The 21987-nt window shown below is 53.8% G+C and overlaps 2 protein-coding genes across 4 annotated transcripts in view; one reads left to right on the top strand and one right to left on the bottom strand.

Moving 5' to 3' along the window:
• Window positions 1-4673: 4673 nt before the first annotated feature.
• NCF1 (neutrophil cytosolic factor 1) lies at window positions 4674-19510 on the top strand. Its single transcript, XM_037041742.1, has 11 exons — window positions 4674-4886; window positions 9806-9886; window positions 12012-12087; window positions 12236-12401; window positions 13359-13414; window positions 14644-14766; window positions 15183-15290; window positions 16112-16229; window positions 17395-17502; window positions 18019-18164; window positions 18381-19510. Exons 1-11 carry the CDS (start codon window positions 4815-4817, stop codon window positions 18500-18502), a joined length of 1176 nt encoding a protein of 391 aa, XP_036897637.1. The 5' UTR covers window positions 4674-4814; the 3' UTR covers window positions 18503-19510.
• Window positions 19511-19879: 369 nt separating this feature from the next.
• The window catches only part of LOC118984025 (general transcription factor II-I repeat domain-containing protein 2B), a 54223-nt gene continuing 52115 nt past the window's right edge, over window positions 19880-21987 (bottom strand). For all 3 annotated transcript variants that reach the window (XM_037041739.1, XM_037041740.1, XM_037041741.1), the window contains one exon: window positions 19880-21692. In XM_037041739.1, coding sequence (XP_036897634.1) covers window positions 20089-21692 — 1604 coding nt within the window. In that variant the 3' untranslated portion in view covers window positions 19880-20088. The remainder of the gene's footprint in view (window positions 21693-21987) is intronic.

Here is a 21987-nt window from a genome sequence, read left to right as displayed (position 1 = left end):
TCACCCTCCCATGTCCAGAGGCCAAAGGGGAAAGGGACTCTCAGAGTGCGCGGTTGCCAGGGCTGTGACTCTGGTGTGCCCTGAGCCTGTGTCCCAAGTGCAGGCACCTGTTTCCCTTCTGATTCAACCTCAAGGTCCAGCCCAGCCCCGGACGGAGCCCACTCCTAGCCTGATTTTGCTGAGAAAGGAAACCTTGAGGCCCCTTGGGAAGTAGATTGTGAGTGACCTGCATTTCTGCAGAGATACATGCTTGTGGCTAGAGCCTCAGCCCCACACAGCTGGCGTCACCACCGGTGGCCTCTGCCTGCCAGGCAGCAGTGCCTCAGGCCCTGTCTACTACAGCTGCCAGGTGAGAACCAGTCCTGTGGGCCGGCCCAGGAAGCCATCACAGGGCTGGGCACCGGGAGCCAGGCTGTTCTAGCTTGAGAGGGGACAAGTTAAATTTGGAGAAAAGCCCTGGCAGGGCAGCTCAGTTGTTTGGAACATTCTCCCATACACCGGAAGTGTTTGGGTTTGATTCCTGGTTGCGGCACATACTTAGGTTGCCCGTTTCATCCCCATTTGGGGTTGCATATGGGAAGCAACCAATCGATGCTTCTCTTCCTGTCTCTCTCCTCTCCCCACTCTCTCCAAAATCAATAAACATATCCTCAGGTAAGGATTTTCAAAAATAAATAAATACACTGGGGAAAGAACTGTCCTAGAGCGAGGCCTGATTCGTTCCAGTCCCAGGAAGCCCTAGGCTCCCTCAGAGGAGCTGCTGGGGCCTCAGGCTGTGGTGCCAAACCTCTCTCCACACAGCCTGTCCCCGGGGACCAGCCCTGGGGATTTCCTGGGTGAGGAACTGGTGCACCCAGCCTATCTGGGTAAGTGGTCCGAGTGTGGAGAAAGTGGCATCTGGAGAGAAGCCAAGATTCTTGAGGCCCGACAGGGAAGCCCTACCCGCCCTGCACTCTGGCCTGATGTGAGAGTCTCCTTCTTTTGGGGTATTCATGCAGGCTAGCTCCTCCCTTGTGAACCCCCAACCATCATTCATTCACTTAGCATTCCAGAACAAAGCAGGGGAGCCCAGTGGTTAAGGGCATGGCCTGGGACCCAGACTGCTTAGGTTCAAACCCAAGCTCTTCACTTACCAGTTGTGGCAACCTGTTCACCTCCCGGTGACCGGCTTTCTCATCTGTAAAGCAGGAGCGATCGTAGTCCCTGCCTGATCGCTTCATCAGGAGGATAAGATATGGTCATAGATACTCGACACTCCTGACCCAGGTTAAATCCCTCACTAACACTCGAGGGGAAGGGGGAAGAGGGTTCTAGGGACTTGGCGTTGTTCTCGTACCAGGTGATGTACGGGGTCCAGCACAAATAATGTCCCTTTTTTATTACAAAACCATGAGCATGTAATTCTGTAACATAACAATATCATGCCCTGGCTGGTGTAGCTCAGTGGATTGAGCACAGGCCTGTGAAGCAGAGGGTCGCTGGTTCAGTTCCCAGTCAGTGCACATGCCTGGGTTGCAGGCCAGGTCCCCAGCGCAGGACACATGTGAGGCAACCACACACCGATGTTTCTCTCCCACTCTTTCTCCTTCCCTTCCCCTCTCTCTATAAATAAATAAAAATAAAATATTTAAAAAAACAATATCACACTCAAGCACACCATATGACATTCTAGGTGAAATGGTCAAATTAAAGCTATAAATTATTACACCCATATTATTAACCTGCCAACCACACTCCATCCAGCAGGCGTTACTTCTGCCAGACCCGTGTAGCTAGGTATCGACTTTATAATAAAGTTTTATAATCGTTGGTTAAACTGCACATTTTTCTGCAAGTTTCTATGTATGTCACAATTTAAAAGTTATAAAATGTTACAAAGTTTATCTCATACCCCCCTCTTACATTGATTTATTACCTCCATTTTTGTTTATTCCTTTTCTTTTTTAATCACTTGGTCACTCACTTGTTCCATCCGTGCATGAGACGAAATCCTGCCTCATCCTGACAAAAGGCTCTGAGCCTGCTGACTCGGTGAAACAGCCGTTCCTTTCACCCCGCACTTCAGACGCCTCTCTGCCAGGGGGGCCACAGGAGGGAAGTGGAAAGGTAGCAGCTGGTGGCTCTGGACGCTGTGGCGGGTGTCCTCTGGACAGGGCCGTCTGGCCAGGCAGTTACGCAAGAGTGGAAAGACCCCTGGGAGGAAGAGAAGGAAGTGCTGAGGGCCAGGGGCCGGCGCTCAGTGGGAGGTCCCACGCTGCCCTTCCTCTCTCTGCCTCCAAGTGACCAATGCTTGGGTCAGGCTCTGTCGGGGACCTGAGGGCAGCATCCTGAGGGACAGCTGCTCAGCAGTGAGCCTGGGCCTTGTGCCGCCGGGGGCTGCCTTCCTGCCAGGAAGTTCAGTGAGGACAGTCATCCATCCTATGACCTCACTCAACCCATGCTGTTTTCAGCCTTTTATTAAAGTAAAACACACCCACAGAAGAGAGCCGTCCACAAATCTCCTGTGCCTGGGGCTTCTTCATCTTCAGAGAGTGAGCACCCTTGTTGGGCTGGCACCCTTATCAAGGAGTGGCCTGCTGCCTGCTGCCTCCTGCTTCCCTCCGGTCACTACTGGCCCCCACCCTCGACCCAGGTCACCCTGGCTCCCAACACTGTATGCTGGCTTAGCACCGTTTGGAGCTTGGGATACAGGAACTGCACGGGTGCTTTGCATCTGCCTTCTCTCCCGCCATGTTGTGTCTGGAAGGTTTGCCCAGGTGTGTGGCTATTCCTTTCCACTGTTGTGGAGTGTCCCCTTCTGTGCGGGAAGATCCTAGATACATAAATGGAAATGACCAGAGAAGGGACTTGTAAGGCTTGCCACACCCAGGGCTGATGACCTCCTGGTGGGGTGTGGGGAGCAGGAGTGACTGGAGGGGGCCTCCTAAGCAAACCTTTTTGAGCCAGATGCCAACCCTCTGCCCCCATGGTCCTGAGGGACCCGTGGCTATGAGTGCTCTCAGTGCGAAGTGTTTGCCATGTCTCTCAATCTTTTTAAAAAATTTTTTAGAGAAGAGAGGGAGAGAAACACCAATGTGTGGTTGCCTCTGGGTGCCCCTACTCCTACTGTGGGGACCTGGCCGGAAACCCAGGCCTGTGCCCTGACCAGGAATGGAACCTGCAACCCTTTGTGTGGCAGACTGGTGCTCCATCCACTCAGCCACCAGCCAGGGCCATGTCTCTCAATCTTGCAGTCTTCCCCTGGGCCACAAACTGGTCCTGCCCACCTGAGCCTGAAGCCAGACTGCCTGGGTCTGAGCCACTTGCTGTGTGGCTGGGAATCAGCTCTGTAACCTCCGAGCCCCCAGGGCCCCCATCTCCTTGGACCCAGTGCCCCAGACCAAGGGCACTTGATTATAGTGAGAGGGGCCCTGCCTCTATTCGGGCATGCTGCCCCCTGCTCCCCTCTTCCTCCCAAATCCCCTTCTGGGCAGAGATGGCAGAAATGGTGGTCCCCTATTTTTTTTAAAAAAAGTATAGAGAGGTCGCGCAGACGCAGTGACTGACTCCCACATGTGCCCCAACGGGGCATGGAGCATGGAACCCACAACCTATGGAACCCACAACCTTCGGTGTATAGATAGGAGATCCAACCGCCACGCACCTGAACCAGGGACCAGCGGGGCAGGGACCAGCCCTGCGCCACCCCCGCTCGGGCCCACGGGGAGTCCACCGCTCACCTTTCATCTGTGGAACCAGGCCCCGACCGAGTCACAGCCACAGCCGACAGACTCGGTGGGGAAGGCAGCGGTGGGGAAGGGAAGGAGAGAGAGGGAGAGAAATATCAATGTATGGTTGCCTCTCATGAGTCCCCTGCTGGGAACTGGCCTGCAACCCAGGCATGAGCCCTGACTGGGAATCGAACCGCGATACTCCGGTTCGCAGGCCCCTGCTCAATCCACTGAGCTACACCAGCCAGTGCTCCGAGGGGCTATTCTTTGATCAGGATTTGAACCCAGGTGAGAAAGCCCGTCCCAGCTGCCGCGGGCACTCAGCCGGGCTCGCACTCTGCCATATGCACCAGCGCTTGCACGCCCTCCCTTGGAGGCATGCATGCATGCATTCATTCATTCATTCATTCATTCATTCTCAGTGAGTGGTGCGGTCACTCTCCAGACATTTGTGGAGAGCCCACTGGGCGCCCAAACAGGCCGAGCCCTTGCTCTCACGGCGCTCACACTCTGGTGAGGAGAGACATCGTAGAAAAGTAGAATAAGTAATGTGTCGGTTGAGGGGAGTGCTCAGAGTGAAGACAGGTGAGCAGCGCGGTGGGAGCGTGGAGTTTCGCTGTTTTACGTGTAGTTACCGTGGAAGCCCTCTCGAGGAGGAGGCGCCATCCGAGCAGAAACCCGGAGAGGCAGCGAGCGACCCGTCTGTCGGAGAAGGAGGCCCGGGCCGGCAGCGCGCGAGGTCCCCGAGGCGGCCGCGTTCCGGGGGCAGAAGCCAAAGGCCACCAGGACGGAGCGGCGCGGGGACGGGAACGGGGACGGGGAGGGTGCGAGGAGAGGGGGCAGGTGGGGACCCCCCGGCCTGCGAGGCCTCGCGGGAGGCGCCGTGGGGAGGGCAAGCACGAGCTCGCTCTCTCACACACGCGTGCGCGTGGCCGTCCGTGTCCACGTGGCGGGAGCCCGGGGAGTCCCAGCAGCTGAAAGAAGAAGGAAGCCCTCTCGCCCCCCTACCGCTCTCCGCGTCCCCAGCAGCGACTTCCTCTTTCCAGCCCTTTTAAGGCCCAGCCCGGGGGCGCCCCGAGCAGTGAGGCCTCACGCAGCCCCGCCATGGAGGACACCTTCATCCGGAACATCGCCCTCCTGGGCTTCGAGAAGCGCTTCGTCCCCAGCCAGCACTACGTGAGTAGCGGGAGCGCCCTGCCCGCGCGCGCGGGAGCCACCGCCGGAGCCACCGGCTCCCTGGGCGGCGGAGTGGGGACGGTGAGATCAGCGGGGACGGCGAGATCGTGGGCAAACAGCTCCCTGTCCGGGCCTCAGCCCGCCAGCCCCAGACTTCGCAGACTCGGCCCCACCCAGGGGGCCCCTCTCCACGCCCTGCAGTGCCCTTCCAGGCAGCCAGCCGGAGCTCGAGTCCAGGGCGCCCTCCTCCGGGCAGCCCTCTCGGACCATCCCAGCTCTTAGGGGGTGGTCCTCCCGAAGGGAGAGCTGGGGGAGGGCGGTGGGCTCTCTGTCCCCTCAGCCACTCGGGGGGTCAGTTACCTGAGAGTCGTATCCCTTCCAGTAGGATGACAGCACTCCGGGGTCCCGGGAAGTGCCCCCTCCTGCCCCGGGGCAGCTGGGGAAGGGTCCGCCCAGACGCGGCACCGCAGCGTAGCGGCCCCAAGCCCAGAGGAAGACCAGGGAGAATCTCCGTCCTCCCTCCCTTTCCCTTCCCCTTCCACTTTCCCTTCCCCTTTCCCTTTCTCTTTCCCTCTGCCCTCCCCTTTCTTCCCTCAAACCTTCTCTCTCTGAATGTAAACCTTCTGAAACATTTGAGACCAAATTGGAGAGACTGTTTCTTAACCTCTAAATACTGAGGTATTTGTTAAAACCAGCGGCATTCTCTTACATTTCCGCGACGCAAACGTGTCAAAACGAGGAAAGGCGCATTGAGAAAACACTGCTGTCCACCCGCACACGTTACTCAGCTGTCGCCCTCTGTCCCACTCGTCCTCCGCGGTGAGAATGTTTCAGGTCCAGGGTCCGGCCGGGACCACCTGCTGCATTTCATCCGTCGCGTCTCTCCAGCCTCCCTTTGTCCCGGTCAGTCCCATCTCTCCTGGTCCTCTCGATTTGGACGTTTGGAAGAGATGGGGCCAGTTATTTCGTAGACTGTCCCTCCATTTGGGCTCGTTGATTTTTAGAGAGAGAGGAAGGGATTGAGAGAGGGGGAAAAACATGGATGTGAGAGAGAGACATCAGTGGGTGGTTGCCTCTCAGGCACGCCCTGACCGGGAAGTAACCTGCAACCCGGGCATGTGTCCTGACCCACAACTGAACCTACCAGACATCCAATCTGTGACCTTTTGGTTTATGAGCACAGTTCCAACCACCTGAGCCACACTGGCCAGGGCCGAGATAGTGATTTTTAAACTTTAACATTCCTTCTGCATTTATTACTTAACATTTTACTGCAGGGTCTTTCCTTCTCCCGTATTTACTTCTGTCAGTATGGGTCCATGGATTCTGACTTTATTCAATGAGTTAAAATCCGTTACTACCACGAGTTATTTTGATGGTCGGGTTGTCCCAGACTTGGCCGTGGGAACTCCTTCAGGCTGGCTTCTGTGCCTGCCATTCTTTGAGCACATTCTTACTCTGGCACAAGATGGTCCAGGCTTAGCCTCCCAGCCCCAGCCCTGGACTCAGCCGTTTGGCTAAGGACTCCTGATTCTTTTTAGTGGGGAGTGATATTAGAACTCCCATCTGGAAGCTAGGTGTGCTCAGGTCTTTCCAGGAGACACGCTGGGGAAAAGAGCCACTTCCTATCATTCTTTCCTCTCACTGTTCTATATCTGTAGCTCCTTTCTCTCACCCAGGAAGCCTGGCTCCCAACCAAATCAGTGTATTTACTCCTTTGCTCAGTTCTACAATACACATCAACTTGTTTCAGAATTACTACACCCTCACTGCTATTAATAAACCTACTAACATATTAAGTCCAACAGAAGGTTTCTTTGCAGTTTTTCTGGTCCTTTTATCTTCAGACTGAGGGAGTAGAAATACTGTAGCTAAAAGGTACCTGGAGTCTTTTTCATTTCTCTTTAATATGATTGTTGCCCATTTGATATACTGGAGGGTTTGTTCCTGTTTGTTTCAAGTGTTGAAGTTAAAGAAAAACCCTGTTGACTTAACCTTTGGCATTTTAACTATGACGTGCCTTGGTGCGGGCTCTGTGGGCTCCCCTTGTGTGGGCCCCTCTGGGCTCCCTGGACCTGGGTGTCTGTTTCCTTCCCTAGGCTGGGGACGTTTTCTGCCATCATGTCTCTAAATAGGTTTTCTATCTCTTTCTCTCTCTCTCCTTCTTCTGGGGCCCCTGTGATTCAAATGTTAGTATGCTTGATGTTGTCCAAGGGGTCCCTTAAACTACCAGGATTAAAAAAAAAATTCTTTATTCTTTTTGCTATTCTGAAATGGTGATTTCCACCTCCTTGTCTTCCAGTGCACTGACTCATTATTCTGCATCAACTAAATTGTTGTTGATTTCTTCTAATGTATTCTTCACTTCAATGACTATGTTCTTCATTTCTGACCGGTTCTTTTTTGTGGTTTCTATCTCTTTGTTAAATTTCTCGGTGAGTTCATCTGCTCCTCTCCTGAGGTCACTGACCATCCTTGTAACTAGTATTTTGAACTCTCTATCTGATAGGTTGCTTGTCTGTTTCATTTAGTTATTTTTCTGGGGCTTTGTCTGGGTCTTTCATTTGGAAGATGTTTCTGTCTGTGCATTTTGGCTTTCTCTCTGTGTGTGTTCCTGTGAACTGGGTGAAGCAGCAGTCTCTCCTGGTCTCGAAGGAGCGACCTTGTGTAGGGGCTGCCGTTTTGTCCACTGTGTGGCCAGGTGTCTTTGGCAGGTCAGCTGGAGCTGGAGTGTTCGTGGGCCTAAGGGAGTCCTGGGTGTGAGCTTTACTGGGGCCTGGAGCTGTAGGAGGAGTGGGCACAGGCCAAGGGGAGTCACTGGGGTGAGCTGCGCTGGCACTGGCTTGGCAGGCAGGGAGGAGTTGTAGCTGTAGTGGGCTCAGGCTTTAGTTAGGCCCTGTGGGTAAGCTGAGCCAGGGCCTGGAGCTGAAGCTGGTGTGAGCCACCACAGGGGCTGTAGCTGAAGTTGGCATGGTCTACAGCAAGGCCCGGGGACAAGCCACACCTGGGCAGAAACTGTAGCTTGGGCAGGTGTGAAGCTGAGGAGAGTCCCGGAGGCCACCAGCACAGGGCTGCCCTGACAGGCTGGCTGGAGCCAGGAGCTGGAGCCAGCCAGCTGCAGCAGGTCACTGGGGACAAGCAGCAGAGCTGCTGGGGGCCTGGGGCGCGCATTGGGACAGCTTCGGCTGCAGCCAGAGCACCTGGTTCAAGAAGTAGGGGCCCAAATGGCGCTTTGTCGCCTTCAACCCTGGAGAGTTCTGTACTTCCTCCACCACTTGGCAAATGCTCTAGGGTTAGTAAATAAATGTCCTTCCGGTAGTGCCTCCGTGTCCTTTTAGACCACTGTTTTTAAGCTGTGCCCAGGGGCAGGCGACTGCAGGGTGTGTGTTGGGTGGGTTGCCCACAACCTGCCTGTCTCCTGCACTCAATTCCTTTCCTTCGTGCTCTCTGTCATTTGCTGTGCAGAAGCTGCTCAGTGACCCGTTTTCCTTCAGGAAATCGTTCTGTCTGTAGGTGTAAATTCGATGTGTTTGAGGGAGGAGGTGAGTTCAACATCTTCCTACACTGCCTCTGGACCTCTTGGACCGGAAGCCCCTCCTTCTTGATTTAATTTTATTTTTAAACATGTAAACTATCCACATGTGATCAGACATCAAAACTTTATAAAATATACTCAAAGACTCATTCTGCTTCATCTTTTCTGTATTTCTCCTTACGAAAATAAGTGCATGTATATATATGTACATATAAGGTATATACACATATACTTATTTTTGTGTACATATATACATATGGAGGGGGACCTAAAAAACTGGAATTATCTTCTGGAGTGCTGGCCCTTTGTAGTTCAGGCTTTCTCCACTAGGTGAGTGTTCTGGTAACCCATCTGTATCAGTGTGCCACCTGGTGGTGTTGTGAGAGGCTGCATTCAACTTTAGTGAAAAAAAATTTTTTTTTAAAGATTTTATTTATTTATTTTTAGAGGGGAAGGGAAGGAAAGAGGGAGATAAATATCAATGTATGGTTGCCTCTCATGAGTCCCCTGCTGGGAACTGGCCTACGACCCCAGGCATGTGCCCTGACTGGGAATCGAACCGCGATACTCTGGTTAGCTGGCCCGCACTCAATCCACTGAGTTACACCAGCCAGGGCTAGTGAAAAATTTTTTGAACTCTTTCAGTGCATTTGTCCATTTCATGATGGGTGGTCTACAAGCACACCTGCCCACACCACACTGAGTGTTGGGCAGTTTTTGACCGAAATCAGCACGACCTCTGTGCCCCTCCCTATTCACCTGATTTCACCCAAGCAACTTTGTTTTGTTTCCCTGGATGAAAAAAGTCCTCAAAGGGAAACATTTTGCCATGGAAAAGGTGAAACAAGAAAAATGGCAGAAGCACTAAAAGGCAACAAAATCAATGAATTCAAAAACTGTTTTGAACAGTGGAAAAACGTCTCCATAGGTGTATTGCATCAAATGGAGAATACTTCGAAGGTGTCTGAAGTTTAAGCGTGTACCAACAAATACACAATTTGTTATAAATGAATTCCGGTTTTGGGGTGCCCCTTGTACATGGAACTGCACGATACCCTACTGAGTTTTCGAGTTGCCGGGCCCAGCCCTGTCTGCACCTCATCTCCTGTAACTCTCTCACACCAGTCCTGGGGGAGGGCCTGCGTTTATCCCCAAGGACAGGAGAGGAGTTTTAGTAGATATGGGAGAGGCTGGTCATCTTGTCCCGGGTCGCAGAACTGGAGAGTGACAGCTCCGGGGTCCATGCGGCTAGTGCCCTTTCTACGGCCCAGGTTGCCCTAGAGAGCACTCCAACCCCGGTCCTTCAGGCTCCCACCGGGTGGGGGCGCGCGGCCCAGATGCATGGCAAGGCCCCCTGGAAGCTGAACTAGCCTCCCGCCCCCAGGTGTACATGTTCCTGGTGAAGTGGCAGGACCTGTCTGAGAAGGTGGTCTACCGGCGGTTCACGGAGATCTACGAGTTCCATGTGAGTGCTGGTGTCAGGGGGGCAGGGACGGGACCCCCACCCAGCCCCAGTTCTCTCTGCCTTTTGCGGGGGGTGGGGGGGTGGGGGGAGCGGGGGCGGGGTAGCGACCCAGGTGCTAGCTGGGAGTGAGGGGTCTGGGGTCTGCCGGCACCAGCCCACAGTTAAGGGGGCATTTTTTAACTTGAAGAAACATTTTACTAATATATTTTTTATTGTGGTAAAATAGTCGTAACATAAATTTATCATTTGAACCCTTTTAAGTGCATTAAATATACTCACCATGTCATGTGACGGTCACGACCATCCAGCTCCAAAACGTTTTCACCTTCCCACACAGAAACTCTGTGCCCGTTTGGCAGAAGCTCCAAGGGGCCTTTTGTAGGGACATGCTCTGTCCCTTCAGGGGGACAGCCGGCCAGTGCCAGCACCATGGCCGTCCTCCCAGGGGAGGACGTCTTCCCAGGGGCGTGCACTGTCGCTCACGGTCAGTGGCCTGAGGAGGGCTGCTGGTGGGTCAGAAAGAGGGTTGAGAAGCCTGACACCCAAGAAACTGGGCGCTCCTCTGTGTGGGCGCCCGCTGTCACGGAGCTTTACATGAGCGAATCCCACAGGCTCTGAAACCCCATGGGGCCCCACACTGGCGACTGGTTGGACAGAATTAGGGGGGCGGTTACTGGGGGGGTCAGGGTGTGCAGAGCTCAGCAGCCTAGTCCCGGTCCGAGACAGGCGCAGGTGGGTGGAGGGGCCGCAAAAGCCAGATGGGTCCCCCAAGAGCCCACTCAATGTGCAGGGCCCTCCTTCTCCGGGGAGGGAGTCCTGACTGTGGCTTCCTGAATTTCTCCTGTGAGAAAAATGTACAGCAAAATGAGGATAAATGTGACGACAACTAACGGGCCCCAGACAGACCCAGCTCCTGTCCTCACCACTGAGGTCACCGGGCCATTCGCTGCGAGGTGTTTTTAGGTTGGGGAAATAAAATGTTCCCAAAGAAGCGGGAGGCCCCCTGTGTCCCAAACCTCATCCCCGCTCCTGCCCTGGGTGGCTGCATGTGCGCGCAGCTCTGGAACTATGTGCGTGGCGTTGAGGATGCGTTTTCTGTCATCTGGATAAAATCTGTCAGGAGGCCACTGGCTTCCTAGGCCACGTTTTGGAAACCTGTCCTTGCCGATAGGTGTGTGGCTCCATCTCACCTCTTTCAACTGTTCTGAGTTACTTCATTGTAGGATTAGCCCCTTTTATTAACTGGTGGACTCCCTCATTCATTCAACAAGTATTTATTGAACATTAAGCACCAGGCGTGCTCTATTCGGTGAGCAGGAAGCACTACTGAAGGTGACGGGGGGAACAACAACAGATGGGCGCAAAGCCTGCCCTTGTAGACCTTAAGTTCTAGTGGAGAACTCAGGATAACAGGCCAAAAAAAATATAAGTAATTTGTGTAGCATGTTAGATGGTCATTAGAACTATGGGGAAAAATAAAACAAGGTGGGGGAGGGGGACTGGGTAGGGAAGGAGGGGCAGTTGCCAAGGATAAGGCTTAAATGAGAGGGTGATATCTGAGCAAAGACTTGAAGAAGGGGAAGGAGAGAGGGCACTGTTGACATATGTGGAGAAAGAATGGGAACAGCAAGTGCAAAGGCCCTGGGGCAGGAGTGGGCCTGCGGTTTGCAAGGGGGAGAGGGGGGCAGAAGGGGTGAGTGAGGTGGGCAGGGCCAGGTCTGGTGGGGCCTTGCTGACCGACACGAGGCTTTTGGCTTCCACTCTTAGTGAGCTGAGAGGCGGGAAGGGACAGGGTCCAACTTAGGTTTTAAGAGGATTCCTCTGGGGGCTGGATTGAGGGCAGACTAGGTAGAAGCAGGGAATGACATAAGATAGTAAAACCCAGGCCTGGTGGAAGCTCTGGCCAAGGTGGTGGCAGTGGGGCTAGTGAGGAGGGTCAGGTTCTGGACAGATACCTGGAGTGGAGCTGAAAGCGTCTGCTGGTGGCTGGATTCGAGCAGGGTGGGGAGAAAGAGAGGAATGCCACCGGGAGTTTGTAGCCTGACCGATCAGGAGGGTATTTGGGTCATGTCCAGTGTGTTTTAGTGTTTAATGAAAAACACTTCATGTCTTTTATCCTGTCCAGAAAACTTTGAAGGAAATGTTCCCTATTGAGGCGGGGGACATCAACTCAGAGAACAGAATCATCCCCCACCTGCCAGGTGAGGGGCTGAGTCACCTGGGCGGGTTACTTGTCTCGGGTCTCTTCACCTGCCCTCCAAGCTGCCCCCTCCTCCCCCACCCCTTCTTGGACTTGACCTCAAGAAATGTGCTCACTGTTTCTCTGGCCCCCCTTCCTGGTCCGGTCAGCACCAAAGTGGTTTGATGGGCAGCGGACCACGGAGAGCCGCCAGGGCACACTCACCGAGTACTGCAATACGCTCATGGGCCTGCCAGTCAAGATCTCCCGCTGCCCGCACCTCCTTGAGTTCTTCAAGGTGCGCCCCGACGACCTTAAGCTCCCCACGGACAGCCAGTGAGTGACCTTGCCCTGGTCTGAGGCAGGTGGGAGAGGATATGGGATGGTTCTCCGAGTCGCGGGCTGGACTTTGTCCATGTTACGGATGAGGAGGCTGAAGCTCAGGGAGGGGAAGCAACTTGCCCAAAGGCACACAGACAGAGAGAGAAGGAGGCAAGATTCCAACTCTGGCCCGTGTGACCTCTAACCACTGAGCATCCTATCCAAGTTTTTGCTCAGCCACCTCCGAGTGGCGTGGCCACTGGAGGCATGGGTTGAGGGGAGGGGGCCCCCAGCGCCTTCTGAAAGCCCTTCTTCCGTGTGGTGTGCTCACAGATGGCGAAGCGCCAGAGGGTGTGGGGCTCCGGTGGCCATTGCTGACTGCTGCCCACCTCTCGGACCCTTGACTCCCTTTTGTCACCTCATTCTCTGCTTGCCCCTGCCCCAGGGGTCTCCTGTCCTCAGGGCCCCCATGGAAGTCACCCGAGAGGCTGAGATCTCAGGGGGACAGGCTGGGAAGGTTCCTTTCTGGTCACTGAGTGTGGGGGTGACTGGAGGACAGGGCTGCCACAGACCGACACTCCGGCCAGTGCTTATTGACCCCTGAACTCACCCTTGATGCAGGAAGGGCAGCTCCCATCAGCTCTGGCCCCAGAGGCAGGCCCCGCCCCCACGTTGGCCACTCTCTTGTGGCTCCAGAAGAAGGGAGCTGGCCCAGGAGCTGATAGGAGCCTCTTCCAGAACCAGGGCACCAGGGCAGGAGGCCCTTGCTGTCTTTATAGCTGATGCCTTTCCTTGGGGTCCCCATATCAGGCTGGCAAGACAATCACCCCATAATCCCCGATACCCCTTCTGTCTGCAGTGGCCCCATTTCCCACACTCCTTTCTCTTGTGGGAAATTCTGTACGTCCACCGGCAGCATCCCATTTCCCAGTGGGAAGCTGAGCACCTAACCCAGGCTGTTCTCTCTTGCAGGGTGAAAAAGCCAGAGACATACCTGGTACCTAAAGACGGCAAGACTAACATTGCAGGTGAGAGGGCCAGGGGCAGCCTGTGCAGGTCACCCCAAGGGGACTGTTGACATGGTCAGGGACCTGAGCTCAGGGTGTGCCGGGCAAAGAGCAGGAGGTAGGAGCTGTGGGGAAGGCACTCCCCTTGCCTCCGTGGCTGCAGAGCCCAGCACATGCTGGGGGACGTGGTGGCTGAATGAATGAACAGGTTCAGGGGCAAGGTGGCCTTCAGGGGTGACACAGCCGTGTCTTTTCCAGCTCTGGCTGCCATACCAGTACCGCTGTCTGGGTGGTTTGAAAAACAAACATTTATTTCTCCCAGTCCTGGAGGCTGGAAGTCTGAGATCAAGGTGTGAGGGGTGGTTTCTGCGGAGGCCTCTCTCCTGGGCTCACGGCCGGCTGCCTTCGTGCTCGCTGTGTCCTCACGTGGCTTTTCCTCTGCACACACATCCCTGGTGTCTCTTCTTCTTTTTTAAAGATTTTATTTATTTATTTTTAGAGAGAGGGGAGGGCGGGAGAAAGAGAGGGAGAGAAACATCAATCTGTGGTTGCCTCTTACATGCCCCCAACTGGGGACCTGGCCTGCAGGCCAGGCATGTGCCCTGACTGGGAATCAAACTGGTGACCCTTTGGTTCACAGGCCGGCACTCAATCCACTGAGCCACACCAACCGGGGCTCTTCCTCTTCTTATAAGGACACCAATCATATTAGATAAGGGCTCCACCTTTATGACTTTATTTAACCTTAGTCACTTCCTCAAAGGCTCTGACTCCAAATCCAGTCAGATTCCAGAGTACTGGGGGTTAGGGCTTCAGTGTGAGAATTTGGGCTGTCGGGGCACAGTTCAGCCCATAACACGGCACCAGCAGCTGCATCATCTCGGGGCTGGTTGAAGGTGCAGACTCTGGTCTCACTACGGACCTATGGAATCAGAGATTCATTTCAGTTTGAACCCGGGGTGATTCGTGTGCACGCTGAAGGTGCGAGGGACTGCTCACTGACATCATGAAATGAGAGCGAGAACGTGTGTAAAGTGTGTGACTAGAACACACGAGGTGCTCACTAAATGCAGGGCTGTGCAGCTTGTCTCTGCTGCTTTCCAGCTTGCAGGGCGCATCCGCCTGTAGCATACCTGGAGCTGGGTGGGGATGGGACGCCAGTGCCAGTTCTGATGGCCCCGCCAGGGATCACAGGGAGGCCAGGAGGCCCCCCGCCAAGCACCCACTCACCCTGTGCTCCCTCTGCCCAGACATCACGGGCCCCATCATCCTGCAGACGTACCGGGCCGTTGCTGACTATGAGAAGAGTTCGGGCTCTGAGATGGCTCTGGCCATGGGCGATGTGGTAGAAGTCGTGGAGAAGGGCGAGAGCGGTCAGTCTCCTCCCCTGCCCAGGCCTTCCTCCCCTGCTGTTTGGGCCCATGGCCGCAAGCCCCCACCAAGGCTCTGCCCCGGGGCCCTTGGCTGTCCTCCCCACCCTGCCATCTCCCTGTCTCTGAGTGCGCGCTCTGGGGCCGCTGTGGGCATCTGCACACAGGCCGGCTTCGCCGCACATCTCTGGGGGCCGCATCCGGGTGGGCAGGCCAGCTCCTCATCGTGCGTGTGAAGCGGGTTCCAAACTCTGATTCTGTGACCCTGTGTGTTATGGGTGTGTATGATGGAGTGTGGTGAAGGTGACATTTCTGAATCCAAGTGTTGGATGTCTGTGTGTCTGAGTGTCTTCACCACCCCGTGGCTGAGGAAGGCTGCCAGGCTGGACCTGACTTACTGCCTCACATCCTGGGCACAGGCTGGTGGTTCTGCCAAATGAAGAAAAAGCGAGGCTGGGTCCCAGCCTCCTACTTGGAGCCCCTGGACAGTCCCGACGAGGCCGAGGACCCAGAGCCCAACTATGCAGGTACCCCTTATGCTCCATGGTCACAGGGGCGTGGGAGGAAGGAGTGGGAGGAGCCTGGGGATATTGAGAAGCCAGAGTGACCCCTTTGGGGTTGGACATCATGGGGCCTGGCAGAAGGGGGGTCAGAGCTGAGACCCCACAGTTTGGCTTGGGGGCTGTGGTAGGAGGTGGTCAGGGCAGGGAACCAGGAGGAGGTATGAGGTGGGGACGATGAGGCCAGCCTGGGACACTGGGTGGCAGTTGACTGGGGCTAGGTCCAATGGGAAGCTGAATGGTGAATAGACTCAAGGCTCAGGAAGGAGGGCTGCCTGAAGGAGGAAGGCATCATTGCTGACTAGAGGAAAAAACTGGCAGCCCCCAGGCTGAATGGGGCTCCAGTGGAGTTTGAAGAAAGTTAGAACTGGTTCCCCATATTTTAAAATGGAAGGGTTTCACAATTTCATGTGGATTTGTGGATCCTCCCTAAAAACTGGAGAAGGTGTGCACACTGGGCCTCAGCCCCACATGCCCACCGTTGGCTGGAGTCAGTAGACGCGTGCTCCACTCCCACACTTCCTTCAGGGCCAGGCCTCTATGCTGGGGCCTGACCAAGGCTTCGAAGTCATGGGAGCTCCTGGCCCCTGGGGTGGTCTGGGATGGGTGGGAGTGGGTCAGAAGGGCAGAACTCCAGGATGCCCCACAAGAGGCTGGGAGGAGCCTGCAGAAGGAGACCAAGAAGGACTGGTTGGAGGAAGCCCCAGGACCAGAGAGGAGAGGAGGGCTGCTTCGTCCTGTGCTAAGCGGATCCTCACACCATACCCCTCTCCCTCACTGTGAACCAGGTGAGCCCTACGTCACCATCAAAGCCTACACTGCTGCAATGGAGGATGAGCTGTCCCTCCAGCAGGGTGAAACCGTCGAGGTCATTCATAAGCTCTTGGATGGCTGGTGGGTGATCAGGTAAGACACCAGGCCTCCTCCCACAGCACCAGCCCCGGCCCCAGGCAGGGCCTGTTTGGGGTCTGGCTGACTTGCTGCTGACTTGGCCGTGTGATATGGGTGAGCTCCTCTCTGGCTCAGTGTCCATTGTGGTAGCAGGCGAGTGGTGATCCCATCCTTCCTGTTTTGGGTTCAGTGTCCTTGTCAGAGTGGGTACATTTTTCCTTTGTGACTTGGGGTCACTTACCATGACCGGTCCATCTATTGTCCCTTGTCCAGCAACACAGCTAAGTTTTATATTAATTGCTATGTTTGATAACTGGTAGAACAGACCTTTCATCCATTTTTTTCCTGTTAAATCTTTTGCTGCAATTCCATACTCATTTCCCCTTTAATTTTGGGAAAGCAGAGACAGTTCCCTGGAGCCACGGGGCCTTCCCCAGGTCCCAGTACAATGCTTACAGACCCTTGGGTCACAGGCCGGTGCACGACCCCAGCGAACTGTGGCCACAACACCCGTCCTCAGCATGGCTCAGGGCTGGAGGCTTTGAGACAGGGTTTCTCAACCTTTTAGACTCACACTTGTTAAACCCTATCACGCACCCCTGAGAGTCTGCTTGTGATTCTTCCACCAACCAAGAAGAATCAGAGTTTTACTGAGTGAATTTTATATTGAAAAGGTTTTTTTCACTCCCAAATACAACTGTGAGAATGGAAAAAAAAAGTCTTTTCAATGACTGGATATCCATATGGAAGAAAAAAACCCCACCTAGACCCCTACTTCACACCATACACATTTCTTTGGGTTGGATCACAGACTTTACCAAGCACAAAGGCCTAACCTCCACAGCTTTTGGAAGAAAGCATAGGAGAACTTGGTGAGTGGAGTTGGGCAAAGGTCTTTAGTACACACAAGACAATCCCCATGAAAGAAAAACTGACAAATGCAGTATTTGCAGACGTTTTATGGCAAACACATGTCCCTGGGGAGGTTTGGATTTGCTAATTTCCTCCCCTAGCCTCACAGCTGGTAGGGTCTGTGTTGCACAGATGAGTAAACTGAGGCCCAGAGGGTCAGAGTCTGGTGTTTGCCATCTGGGTGCTTGCAACCTCGCAGGTGCCTCACCCCAACTGTGTAGAGGGAACCCTGATCTCCCCACTGCCCTGGCGTCTATCTCTGCTGCAGGAAAGAAGACATCACGGGCTACTTCCCGTCCATGTACCTGCAGAAGGCTGGGCAGGACATAGCCCAGGCCCAAAGCCGGATCAAGAGCCGAGGGGCACCGCCCCGTAGGTGAGTCCTTGGGACTGGGGGTACCATGGGTTCCCTCAGTGGTTCCGGGATTGGCGGAACTGGTGCTGGGGAGACAGGGTAGGAGCTCGGAGCCTGGCGGGGAACGCAGCACCCTCGCTGGGTCAGGGCATCCTCCCCAACCTCGCGCTGTGGCACTGGCACCGGGGTGGTAGGAAAGTAGGGGTGTGAGGTGGAGGTGAAGGCGTTGATGCCCGGTCTTTGGGGATGGTCTTTATGGGCTGAGGCAGCCCGGAGGGCTTCCTGGGAAGGGGGCTGGCTGAAGTCTGGTGAGGGGCGTGGGAAATGGACCTGGGCTCTGCGACACGGTGAGAGACCGCGTCGGTGAAGGGCAACCGCAGTCAGGCCGCGTCGGACCTCCCCACCCGAACCCCCATCTGTCGCTCCCCACTTCCTCGGGGCAGTAGCTGGATCCCAGAGGTGGCCATAGGAGTCCCCGCGGGCAGGGACGCGGCCGCTCCGGGGCGATGACCAAGGTCCCCGTCCCGTTGGGCCCAGGTCGTCCATTCGCAACGCGCACAGCATCCACCAGCGATCACGAAAGCGCCTCAGCCAGGACACCTATCGGCGCAACAGCGTCCGCTTTTTGCAGCAGCGCCGCCGCCAGGTGCGGCCCGGGCCGCAGAGCCCGGGGAGCCGGCTAGGTAAGTGCTGGAGCCGAGGGGCGGGGCCAAGAAGGTGAGATGAGTCTGGGGGCGGGGCCAGCGTGATCAGTTAAGACCCAGCGCTGGGATCCCGCAACATAAGAGCAGGAGGGGCGGCTGGGACCGGACGGGAGGGCAATGAGAGGCGGGGCCGGGAGAGGGCACTGGAGTGAGAGCGGGAGGCGGGGCCTCTTACGCGGTGGAACTCTCTGGCAGCTGAGGAGCCGGAGACTCAGCGCCCGAAGCCGCAGCCGGCTGTGCCCCCACGGCCCAGTGCAGACCTCATCCTGAACCGCTGCAGCGACAGCACGAAGCGGAAGCTGGCGTCCGCCGTCTGAGGCCCGGGTACCTCCCCCAGATGACCCTCTGGCCCCTCCGCCACCTCTGGCCTGGATCCCTGTATATGTTATTAGAGTCTGAGGTCTGGTTGCTTAGGGCAGCCCTGGGCATCGCCCTAGCTAGCTACCCTCCACCCTCAATAAATGTTGCTTGGAGTGGACAGAGGCTCTGCAGAGACTCGAGGGATGCTGGGCTACAATTAAGACATGCTGTGAGCTCTGCTGAGGTTAGGGGGGAAGTTGCAAGAGCCGAGGTCTGATTGCATATTGACCTGGCCTTGGCCAAGATCAAGTTTGCATAAGGCCAAACGCAAGAGGAACTTCTGGACCCCAGATGCCTTCTCATACTCCGGCCCCACTGCAGAACAGTCGTGAAGTTGGACGCAGTACACAGCAAAGGGGTCAGGGGAGTGTGTGACTTCGTGTGTGCACCTTAGTTGACAAAAAAAAATTGTAATTTAGGTATAAGGAGGAGGTGTCTCTGATTCCTCACTGAGAGCCTGTGCAGTTAGGAGGCTGTCCCAGAAAGCAAATATTCAGATGAACAGATCCTAACCACTTACCCCAGCATTACTGCCAGCCTGTGGCCTCAAACGTTTTACTGGTGGGTCTTTCTCAAAATGCAAAGACTCTAAGGTGCACACTGGAGCTGCAAATCTTGCAGATACAGCTTGTAACAAAGGCCATGGGTGACATGAAGAGCTGTCCTCCTGTGGGAGAGCGGCTACCTGGGGACAGGCAAGGCTGGTCCCTTAGAGATCAGAAGAAATTGGGAAGGGGACAGGTGCTCCTCAGGAGGGTAAGTGATCATCCAACAACTGAGACAGGCCTTGAGAAAATGACTGGGCCCTTCTTTTGCTTTTTTTTGCAGGCTCCTGTTTGCTGGAAAAGTCCAGTTTCAGGGACTGTCATGCAAAGCTGTGGAAAAATTAAATATAGGCACTCCAACCTTTTAGCTTGTTCAGTTGTAATTATAACTTAAAACAATTAAACACAGTGTAAGATAAAGTACTTATTTTCATAACTTTTAGGGTTTTTTTAAGGTAAAGCCCTTTTCCCCATGTTTTTCTGTATTTCTAGTTCCCCGGAGGTGGTGATGGGCCGGTAACACAGGGATACTACAGCCTGCAAACATGTTTCCAACCAACCCTACTTGAACCTGGAACCATGGAAGGTCAAGAGGGACACCATCTGAAAGGGGGGGTGATAAATGTGTATGCATGTGTGCCCCTCAATGAATACACATATCCGTCTACCTCCCTGTTCTCAGTTGACTTAGTTAAACCTGGAGATGCCGGCCCCAATGGCTACAGGCAGGAAGCAAGTATGTGACTGAGTGACACAGGCCAGGCATAACGAAAAGTCAACTCCTAGAAATACAAGAAATCTTTCTTGGTTTTTACTGGACTATAATGAAGCATAAAATATCATTAAAAAAACAGGTATGATACTGCAATTTATGTTTCCAAGTCATAGTGAAAAACACTGAAAAACAGAAACATTGAATAATTCACTTCCCCATCTCAAAATCCCTCGGGCCGGGTGGATTCGTCTCCCACCCCCTGGGGAATCGCCGGAAGTGTTCTTCATGTCGCGATGTGGAGGACAGAGTCCCACTGTGAGTCCTTTAACTGGGAGGAATACTTCATCTTACTCAGCTTCAGAATGGAAAACAGCTGTTCACAAATGTAGGTGCTCCCGAACATGGAGAGAATCTTTGCACAGTGGTTTTTATATTTTGGGTAGCTACTCCAGAGGTATTTATAGAATTCCGGCACTCCCACCTTGTCATACTTGGTCTTCAGCACCGTGTTGCACTGCAGATCAATGACCTCCATCTGCAGCGCTTCGTGCACGCTCTCGATCTTCACGGAGAAAGGGGAGCTGAACAGGGTCAGTTCGCTTTCATAGAGTTTGAAATCAGACAGTCTTTTCTGGAATTCAGTCTTCAATTCCACAATTTTGGGAATGTAGTTCAGACCATCACTTTCACTTCTGGAAACGGATTTCAGTGTGGGAAAGTGGGCCAGGTTATTCCTTGCCAGATGAGTTTCCCAAAGGCACAGTTTTGCCAGAAATGCCCGAATCAAGTCATACATCTGCGTAACAATTTGTGAATGCCCTTGGAGAGATACGTTTAAAGTGTTGAGATGCATTGTCATGTCAACCAAGAAGGCTAAGTCTTTCACCCAGTCCTGAGAGCTCAGCTGAGGAACGGGCTTTCCTCTGGAGGACATGAAGGAATCGATTTCTTCCAACGATTCAAAAAACCTCTTCAACACCAACCCACGACTGAGCCACTTAATCTCCGTGTAGTACAGAAGGCTGCCATATTGGCTGTCCAGTTCATAAAGCAAAGTTGTGAACTCGCTGTGGTTCAGTCCACGGGAGCATATCCAGTTCACAGAGTTAACCACCACATTCATGACGTGATCCATCTTTAACTTTTGAGCGCAAAGTGATTCTGGGTGAATAATGCAACAAACGGATTTCAGATCTGAACCTTTGCACACCATCGCCACCTTGGACTTCAGTTTTGTAACAAGCCCATTGTTCGCATCTACCATGGCAGGGGTGCCAGTGGAGGCCACACTTACTAATTTAGACCAGTCGATATTAAACTTTTTAAGGCTTTTCTCAACACGCAAAAATATCTCATTTCCAGATTTTGTACCTGTCATGGGCACCGTATCCAAAAGTTCTTCAGATACATCAAAATTCTCATCAACACCACGGATGAAGATGGCCAACTGGGTGGTATTATTAATATCTGTGATCTCATCGATTGCAATAGAATAGGCCACAAAGGATTTGATTTTTTCACGTAACTTCTCCCATAAGTTCCCAGTCACGTCTTCTACAGGCTGCACGGCAGCATTTTCTTTTGGACTCACATTTGCAAATACTTGTTTTTGCTCAGGACACAAAATTTCCGATGACCCTAAGAGATACTTCCTGAGTCCTTTTTTCAACTCATGAAGCTTCTCATCACGCATCTTCTCAGTATACTGGTCATAGTGCTTACTGTGGTTGGTTTGGTAATGGCGTCTAAGGTTGTATTCTTTTGACACAGACATGCTCTGTTTGCATATTAAACACGTAGGGATATTCTGCACTTCCACGAAGAAATACGCTCTCTCCCACTTTTCTTGAAATACACGGCCTTCTTGGTCTATCTTTCTTTTTCCCACTTTTGATAGAGACATGAAGACAAATACATTTCATTTTCCTTTTAACTCTACTATTAGAAAAACAGCCACAAACGCATGATGATAAATTGGAGAGAGAAAGCGGCTAGGAGGCATGGTTAACTGGAGAGTAGCTCCCCCTGCAGGGAGGGACGGCTGACGCTCAGCCCCAGCACACTGCTGCCCCTCCGAGGCCAGAGCTTCAGATTTCTAGAGAAAGCCTAGAAATCGATTTTCATGAAAAAGCCCCTGCTTTTTAATACTGGCAAATAATTCCCATTTTTAAAAGATATATGA

This window comes from Sturnira hondurensis, unplaced genomic scaffold (assembly GCF_014824575.4).
Source record: "Sturnira hondurensis isolate 20B ecotype Veracruz unplaced genomic scaffold, ASM1482457v3 Scaffold0003166, whole genome shotgun sequence".
In the NCBI taxonomy this organism is placed as follows: domain Eukaryota; kingdom Metazoa; phylum Chordata; class Mammalia; order Chiroptera; family Phyllostomidae; genus Sturnira; species Sturnira hondurensis.
Note: the sequence above shows the minus strand (reverse complement) of the source record. Positions and strands in the feature narration are given on the sequence as shown.